Genomic DNA, 9,584 nt, shown 5'->3' with positions numbered 1-9,584 from the left:
AAAGAAAATCAGCCCTGAGTGCTCACTAGAAGGACAGATCCTGAAGTTGTGGCTCCAATACTTTGGCCACCTCATGAGAAGAGAAGACTTCTGGAAAGATGGAGGACACAAGGAGAAGGGGACGACAGAGGACGAGATGGTTGGACAGTGTTCTCGAAGCTACCAGCATGAGTTTGACCAAACTGCGGGAGGCAGTGGAAGACAGAAGTGCCTGGCGTGCTCTGGTCCATGGGGTCACGAAGAGTCAGACACAACTAAACAACAACAACAAAGGATAATACGTTCTAAGGTTTTAAGATAGTGTGGCTGAAATGTACTAACTTGAGAACATGCACATGCCTTGTGAAATAAGTCATTGCTGCACATAGAACAAATAATGGAAACCAAAGGATGTTTGAGAAAACTGTTCCTGTACTGTGCAACAGGTAAAGAGGAGGAGGGCCTTCCTAGAAGCAAACGGGTTATGATGCCTGCCTTCCAGGTTGCTGCTGCTTGGCTTGGCCTTCCCTTCAACTATTGCTACCTCTTCTAGGTTATGTCACCTGTATCTCAAGCCTACTCTCATCATTTTTTTATGGGCTCTGGGAACAGCATCACAGTGAGAAGTAGGAGGAAAGTAACAAGAAGAATTAAAGCTGTCATAGTGGTTGTGTCTCAAAGGTAGGGAGCGAGGCTTGTTACCAAGCCATTGTGGAATACAGCTCATGGCTGTACTACAGGTCTGAGCTTATAGATTACCCCCAACTTTAAATATGTAGAGGATTGCACTGTTGTTGTTTTTAAAACAGCAAACTCTCGGAAGTTGGGCTGTTAACTAATATTTGTATCTCAGGGGAAAGGAACTATTAGAGGTGACAGAGTAGTAACTTTTTTTTTTTTTGCACAAAAACAAACCCAACAGAGGAATTTACAAGGGCTCAATTTCAAAATACAAAAAACCCTCCCTTTTATAAATGCTTCTGCGTCCTGGTCCTCTTGCTACTGGAGAGTTCTGTATGGAAAAACAACTGTCTGGAATGTAGGATGCTTTGGCTAAGATGTGCTATCAAGTTGGAAGAGTAGATAGCTGAGATTGTCAGTCTCCCATTATATTCTCTCCCCCTTGCCCTGCCCCTGTAACCTCCAGCTGACCTAGTGACTAGAGGAAAATGAAAGTTTGAATGTCCCTTCCAAATGAGCATATATGGCATTCAGAACGATTTTGGAATGGAGGCATTTGGGCTTTTTTGTTTTGTTTTTTAAATAGTAACTAATAAAATGAATTGTTTCAATCTGCTACAGAACAAATGACCCCTGTGATAAACAGTACTTGCTGGTGATTAAGTAAATTCTCCAAAAGGAGAACTTACTGGATCACAGCAGTCTTTCCACAACACATTTTCTCTATGGAAGGCCAATTAAAATAATTCTTGTAATACCCGAGTTCAGACAAAACAGGGATGTCCCTTCAACATACTTTGCTAAACACGAGCTGTAAAAGAATGAAAATTTATGGTAACTGCAACTACCTTGTATTATCTGATAGCAATTGAGATAGAATGTTGGAGTGCCTAAAATGACATTTTACATCAGTATGAAGTATCTAGGCATTTAGACTTTTATGTTGCAATTGCATCCAGGAGGAATTCATTTTTTTAAAAATGGGGAGGGGGGAGATCATATTTTATTTGTTCTTACTGGGTTCAGGTATTGAGGGGATTGAAGCTTTACAGGTATTTTCAAAAGTGGATATGCATCGCCTTGGAATATCAGTGGAATTAATTTATTCCTGTTTATGCATTGTTTACCTCTAAGCTTAAATATGTGAAAGATACATATGGTTGGAGAAATATAGAGGACATATACATTGACTCAGTAACAATTGAAACATTGGAGTCTACATCTTTGAATGGGCTGAGCACCTGGGGGTCATCACAAGATGCTGTGAATCTCTCCTCTGACATCTGCCCTTGTTGGACTTTCCAAGGCAACAAAAGCTATGATTGATACAGACACAGTAAACAGAATGCCTTCCGTTCCCCGACGTGACTGCCACAAAGGCCTGCATTCTTACATGCAGGGACAAAAACCTCCATCCCTTGGTTTATATTGGTGTTGGAATAAAAGTAAGCCCTGCTTTGTCTCACGGAAGTATGATAAGGATGATGATATACTGTGTTCAGTTCCAATAAGGAAGCTGTGTTTATGGGTGCAGTACTGGTCCAAAGTTTACAACAACACAGTTATAGCTTCCCTGCCCACTACCATCCCTAAACTTCCAGAAACTTCTAGAACTATTACTATTCTTTATTGAATTTGTATATCACCTTTCATCCAAAGAGCACCGGGTTTTTCACAATGGCAACATACCAAATGAAAACACACAATAACATGTGCAAAACGAACCAATAACCCCTCTCACCACAGACACATTTAAAAGGCAATGGAATGTTAATCAGCCAAAGGTCTAGCTGATGAGGAACATCTTTGCCTGGCATCTAAAATATATATAATGAAGGTGCCAGGTGAACCTCTCTGGAGAACACATTCCACAGATGGGGAGCCACTGCAAAAAAAGAAAAGAAAAAAAGGACTATTCTCATGTTGCCACCCTTCGGACCTCTCATGGAAGGAGACGCACAAAGAAGGGCCTCAGAATATGATCTTAGGGTCTGTGAAGGTTTATAAGGGCAGAGGCAGTCCTTGACATATTGTGGTCCTAAGCTGTTTTAAGGCTTTATAGTCAAAACCAGCACTTGGAATTGTGCCTGGCAGCTAATTTTAAAAAAAAGTTTTGGAAAATAAGCTCACCATTGCCATCTAGCATCACATTTATGTAAAAAAAACAAAAAGTAAAAGGTAAAGGACCCCAGTCAAAGGTGACTATGGGGTTGCGGTGCTCATCTCGCTTTCAGGCCGAGGGAGCCGGCGTTTGTCCACAGACAGCTTTCCGGGTCATGTGGACAGCAGGACTAAAGCGCTTCTGGGGCAATGGAACACCGTGACGGAAACCAGAACGCATGAAAATGCCATTTACCTTCCCGCTGCAGCAGTACCTATTTATCTACTCACACTGGTGTGCTTTCAAACTGCTAGGTTGGCAGGAGCTAGGAAAGAGCAATGGGAGCTCACTCCGTCATGGGGATTTGAACCGCCAACCTTTGGATCAGCAAGCTCAAGAGGCTCAGTGGTTTAGACCACAGTGCCACCCGCATCCCTGTCACAATTGTATGATGCACTTAAAACACACTTAAAATGTATTTGCAGCTGTATAGCTGAGTCCCAGATGGCTCAAGCTGTCTTGTCCCAGTGAGGAACCTGGCCTCTGAAAGGTCTTCAGAGGCAGCCATGCTTCCTTCTGCCAGCCAGAATGGTTTGCATGAGGAAGATCTGCTTATCTTTGGGTTGAGGGTCATCCTGCAGCCAACGGTGACCACCCCAAGGCCAACAGTGCTTTCCATGGGCTTTTCAAATGGACCAAGCACCTGATCGCTGCAGGCTTGCTGGATTAGGTCTAGGCCGCTGATGCAGCAGCAATTTCCCCACAAGTAAAAAGGGACGCGGGAGGTGCTGTGGGTTAAACCACAGAGCCTAGGACTTGCCGATCAGAAGGTCGGTGGTTCGAATCCCCACGTTGGGATGAGCTCCTGTTGCTCTGTCCCAGCTCCTTCCAACCTAGCAGTTCGAAAGCACACCAGTGCAAGCAGATAAATAGGTACCGCTCCAGCGGGAAGGTAAACAGCGTTTCCGTGCGCTGCTCTGGTTCGCCAGAAGCGGCTTAGTCCTGCTGGACACATGACAAGGAAGCTGTCTGCGGACAAACACCGGCCAGTAAAGAGAGATGAGCGCCAGTAAAGAGAGATGAGCGCCGCAACCCCAGAGTGGGCCACGACTGGGCCTAACGGTCAGGGGTCCCTTTCCCTTTCCCTTTCAAAGTTTCCCAAACCCTGCCATGAGGTTCTATGCAGGCGCCGTGCCGCTTTTTCGCAGGGAGGGGGCGCCGCCGCCCAACGCGCCGCGCTTCCCTTCCTTAAGGAGCGAGCGAGGAGGTCCTCGGAGCGCGGCTGCCGTTGCCTTACCTGCCGCCAGGTGGGAGTCGCGCCTCCGTCCCGCGGGGAAGTTGGCCAAAGTTTGCCCGCGGCTGCTGGCTGGAGCGCCGGCCGGAGGTAGGTGGTGGTGGAGGAGTGGGGCGGGCGCGCTTTTGCTCGCGGGACGCCGCGGAGAGAGCGGGGCAAGGGGCTGCCGTGGCGGCGCAAGTGCGGCTGAGGGGTCCCCGCTTGTGAGGCGCCGCAGCGCAAGAGCCGGGCGTCTGCGGAGAGGGAAGGGGCGCGTCGCGGCGGCGCGAGAGCGGCCCCTCGCTTCTCTCTGAGGTAACGGTGAGGGGGTGACGACACCCCTCCCCAAACTTCGCCCCCCTTTTTTTCCTTTTTACGCTTGGCGTCAAAACTTCGTGTGGCGGGGAGGCTGTGAGGGCGGCGACTTGGCGACGTCCGTCCCCGCGTTTCCCTCGGCGGCGGCGGCGGGGCGCTTCTGACAAGCCTTCTTCCCCTGCTTCTTCTTCTTCTTCTTCCTCAGCTCGGGAGTCCCGCCGCGCCTTCCTCTCTCTTGCCGGCCATGGAGAGCAGAGAGGATGCCGAGGGCGCCGGCGGCGGCGGCGAGGGCGCCTTTGCCGAAGCTCGCCGCTGGGTGGAGGTAAGAGAGCCGCGCGCGCGCGGGGTCCCGGCTGCGCCCCGCAGGTAGGAAAGCTGGGCAGGGGGAAGGGGGGGGGCGGCGGCGGGGGGGGGGCTTGTTTTTTGTCGTGAGCCTTGATAGGGATTGCCATTTAAAAGCAACATGAAGGCTGCTTCCCCCTCTCTTTGTTTTTTTTTTTTATAAATATTTATTGAGGTTTTTTTGAATAAATACAAAATGCAAAAATGATAAACAATATAACATGGATCATGACACATTTTTTCCAAACTTCTTTGGACTCCCTCACGTCTCCCGCTCCCACTTACATCATTATAACCTTTTCCCAGCAATTTATCATCTTATTTACCTTCTTAAATCTCGTTCAATTAATTTAATCTAATAATTCTCCAAAAATTTAGTTTTTTTCCTCAATCTCACTTATCTTCAAATTCAAATCTAGTTCAATGGTAGGCAGTTATTTATGATCTAGCATCCTTCTTAGTCTTCTGCCAAGTTACAATACTTTTGTAAATAAATCTTGAATTTCTTCCAATCTTCTTCAACCCTCTCTTCTCCCTCTCTTTGGCCCCTTCCTCCTCTTCCCTGGCATTGCCCACACTTCTTCACCAGACAGGCGGTATTTTCAAATGGGGAGGTGGGTGGAAAAGAGAACGGGACGGGGAAATGGCCTGGAGCAAAATAGAGTAAACCACCCTCCAGATTTACCTTTTGGGTCCATAAAACAAAAGTTATTGGTTCCACTTTAAAAAAAAAATAATAAGTTTTTTTGGGTGGGTGTGTTACAAACAGGTACGCTTCTCCTCTCTGCTTTCCATTCAGAAGTCTCAGAAAGTTTTGTAGCCTGGAAAAAGCCAGTGTGATTCTTCCGAAACAAAATTGGCTTGTACTGCATATTCCTGAGTACCCCCAGGGGAAAAAAGCACTGCTCCTTGCAGGGGTTTGGGCGTAGCATTTAACTTGCAAAAAGTGGAGTGGCTGGCCTGCCGGTTGGTCATGCAACCTTGCAAGCGCCTAGGGCCAAATCCAGATGTGCCTGGTGGGGATTTGAGGAGGTAAAGGTATCGTTGCTTGCATACTCCCTGTCCTTTCATGCCTTGTTAAATAACAGGGTGGGGACGGCCCCCTTAACTACTGTCTTGCTTGGAAAACACACTCTAGGTAGGGTGTGGTATGATATGGGTAAAATTGAAGGGAGATGGGGTGTGGGCCTTCCGGCTATCAGGAAGGGCCACCCAACTTTTTCTCCTCTAGTATGAGCACTAGTTTCAGAGGTTTATCCAGGTGTTGGTTAGGTTGGCCCTGCCAAGGGTGTAGGCCCAGTTTCCAAAATTGCACCTTCTCCACTTTGGCTTGGAGTGAGCCCATCCGCCCAGCTGTTCTCTCCCTGGGGTGCTCCTTCGCTGCCCTGGGCAACCGGGTGAGGCACACAGGCTCATCTGGGCACCTTGGCAGAGAGTGCAAGGGACAGAGGCATGCCGATACAGCTCCTTGTCAAAGGAGCCTGGGTATGGCTCTGACTAGGGTGGTTTTTTTTGTCATTTGAGAGTTCAGCCACAGGTTCTTGGGTGGAGCCTTTGCTCAAATTAAGCAGAGATTTTGCGGAAATTTTGATGGGGTTGATTAGCTCACTTGCAAATAAGGCCCACCGGATTTTGTAGGAATAACTTCAGAGTATGTGTACCAAGTTGGAGTTGCTCCTGTGTTGCAATTGCTTGATGCCCTGTTATGAAGGCATATCCTTTTAATGTACAGGAAAGTTTATTGTTACAGGATCTTTAGGTTCTGTAGAATAGGCGTTTGAACCTGTAGCACCACCACCACCCCCAGCTGTTCTTGGACCACAGCTTCCATTATCCCTATCAGCTATGCCGGCTGTGGCTGATGGGAGTTGTAGTCCGTCAGCAACAACTAGAGGGGCACGGCTTTCTTGCTCTAGAACGGTGTTTCCCATACTTGGGTCTCCAACTGTTTTTGGACTACAATTCCCATCATCCCCTGACCACTGGCCCTGCTAACTAGGGATGGTGGAAGTTATATTCTAAAAAACAGCTGGAGACCCAAGTATGGGAAACACTGCTCTAGAACAAACAACTTCCTAAGAGGTCTTGCAGTCCATGGAAGCCTGATTCCCACAGCAAATTTCTTAGCCTTTAAGGTACTAGAAGATGACTTGTTGGAACATACAGTGCAACTCATGCATTTCCTTTTACACTTCGGTGAATTGCATTCGGTATCCGTTATTTTCCACATGGCAACTTCCGGAAAACAGTGCCTTCAGTGAAAGTTTGGTTTAGAAACTCAGGCATTTCTTGGCCTTGATAAGCAGACTGCTGTTATTGGGAGTTGCTCATTAAGAATGCAGGGAATGAAGAATCCTGCTCAGGTGCAGATGGTTAAGTTAGATGGCCTTCAGATCTGGTTTAACTTTCCCCTTAAATGTTCTCAAATGAACAACGGGATTTGGGAGGGTGCATTCCTTTCCACTTAGCAAAGCATATATTAAATTTTGTGGCAGGGATTGGATCTGTGTGCTGTTCTTAAGGGGGCAATTCAGTTGTCAACCTGAACTAATGTAGTCTTGCCAACGACAATGGAATTGCACTTGTGGGAGAAATTTGACAGCCGATTCCGGAAAAGAGCCTAACTTATGCTTGGAACTCAAGTAGTTGAAAGAGGTGATGCTCTATAAAGTTAACAGGGTGTCTTGGTGGCTCAGTTCAGCAGAAGCCAACTGCGAAGCACTTTTGAACATCCCCAATAGCTGCAGCCACCTGTGCACTTTCAGAAAGCGACACTTAAGTTCTGCTGTAAAACTATTCACAGTTCTCAAAGAAAATTATTTGCGCATACTTTACTAGGTTTCTAAAAGGGAGGGAAAAGGGAAACACTTCCCCCCTTGCCCCCCTTCTTCTGTTTCAGGAAATGAATAAACTGGAATTTTAAGTGTATTCCCATGGCTTGTCCTGTTTCGGGTAGTAGAATTTCTCAGCAAGTAGACTCTGAGCCTACAGGTTTATGGCACCTATGTGGGAAATGTGAAGACTGGGCTTACATGCACAGCAGGTGTGCTGGAATGCAGAGCATAATTGTAGTGTTAATTACAATTGACTTTATAACAAGTGAGAGTGGAGCTACAAGTCAGAAATTAAATATGGGGCTTATGATCCCCTGTTTGCCCCGTAACACTAAAAAGGAATTGAGATGGCCACTATCAGGGAGAATCATACTTCTGCCCTGAATTGCTTTCAAACTCTTGAAACAGATTTTTAAACTTGCTTATTTGCAACCATAGTGTTTGAAAAAGGAATATTGCTTCCATCTTCATCAATATGGATGGAAGATGAATGACAATTTGTTTAGAGATCAGGAGATTGTTGAGAAGGCCCAAAAAGCCTTGAAGGACTATTTTGAGATAAACATGAACACTACGGTGGAAAAAAGAACTATCTGGGATGCAAGTAAGGCTGTAATGAGGGGGTTCTTGATACAACAGAATGCTGTAAAGAAAAGGATACAAAATGAGAGGAAAGACAAGATATTGGAGAAAATCAAAGAATTGGAGAAGAAGTTAAGATCAAATCCGAAGTCACAGCTGACCCTGAGAGAAATCAAACTTCATCAAGCACAATACTCTAAATTGATAAACCAGGAAATAGAGTGGAAGATTAAATTAATGAAACAAAAAACTTTTGAATCGGCAAATAAATGTGGGAAACTGCTAGCTTGGCAGTTGAAGAGGAGACAAAAACTAAATACAGTCACAAATTTAGAAATTGAAGGAAGAAATATTCAGAACCCTGTGGAGATCAGAAAGTGCTTCCAGAGATATTTCAAAAGATTATATACTCAAGGGCCGCAAGATGAGGTTGAGATTAAACAATTTTTGGAAAAAAATGGACTAACAAAATTGTCACAAGAAAATAGATCAATCCTGAATTGCAAAATAACACGACAAGAGATTGAACAAGCCATTCAGAACATGCAATTGGGCAAATCCCCAGGGCCAGATGGGCTGACCTCCAAGTACTACAAGACATTAAAAGACTATCTGATACAACCACTGATGGAGGTCAGCAATGAAATTATGGAGGGGAAGAAGGCGCCGGAATCGTGGAAAGAAGCTTTTATCACATTGATACCAAAATCGGAAGCTGAAAAGACACAGCTTAAGAACTATCGTCCCATCTCCCTTTTAAATGTGGATTACAAAATATATGCAGACGTGTTGGCAAGTAGACTCAAAAAAGTATTAAATGAAGTAATTCATAAAGACCAGGCAGGCTTTCTCCCAGGTAGACACCTGTTTGCTAACACAAGGAATATCATTGACATTTTGGAACTTTTGCAAACAGACATAAATACAAAAGCAGTGTTAATTTTTATAGATGCGGAGAAGGCCTTTGACAATATCTCTTGGAAATTTATGAAGGGAAATTTAAAAGAAATGGGAGTGGGACGGGGTTTTGAGAATGGGATTGATGCAATATATTCAGAACAAAAAGCTAAATTGATAGTTAACAATGTGGTTACAGAAGAGTTTAAAATTGAAAAAGGAACACGACAAGGCTGCCCCATTTCCCCTCTGCTATTTATTTCGGTTCTGGAGGTGCTCTTGAATATGATCAGAGGGGACCGGTTGGTGGAAGGAATCCAGGTCGGAGCGAAACAATACAAACTTAAAGCTTTTGCAGATGACCTAGTCTTGACCCTGCAGGAGCCAGAATCTAGTACGAAAAGAGTGTTACAATTGATTCAAGACTTTGGTCGGGTGGCGGGATTTAAATTAAACAAACAGAAAACTAAGGTGCTGGGAAAAAAATTGACAGATACAGAGTCAGAACGGTTTCAGAGAGAGACAGAACTAACTGTGGTTAAAAAAGTAAAGTACCTAGGGGTAAACATAACAGCAAAAA

At 45.3% G+C, this 9,584-nt stretch overlaps 1 protein-coding gene across 10 annotated transcripts in view; it reads left to right on the top strand.

Moving 5' to 3' along the window:
• The first annotated feature begins 4,334 nt into the window (after window positions 1-4,334).
• Window positions 4,335-9,584, top strand: part of LMO7 (LIM domain 7) — a 158,919-nt gene continuing 153,669 nt past the window's right edge. For 9 of the 10 annotated variants that reach the window (XM_079972401.1, XM_079972402.1, XM_079972410.1 and 6 more), the window contains exon 1: window positions 4,555-4,671. In XM_079972401.1, the coding sequence (XP_079828527.1) occupies window positions 4,594-4,671 (78 nt within the window). In that variant the 5' untranslated portion in view covers window positions 4,555-4,593. Of the gene's footprint in view, window positions 4,350-4,554; window positions 4,672-9,584 lie in introns of those variants that run through there. The other variant, XM_079972404.1, reaches the window with a different exon arrangement.

This window comes from Podarcis cretensis, assembly GCF_951804945.1.
Source record: "Podarcis cretensis genome assembly, chromosome: 4".
Lineage (NCBI taxonomy): Eukaryota > Metazoa > Chordata > Lepidosauria > Squamata > Lacertidae > Podarcis > Podarcis cretensis.
The sequence above is the reverse complement of the archived record's forward strand: the minus strand, read 5'-3'. Positions and strand labels throughout refer to the sequence as shown.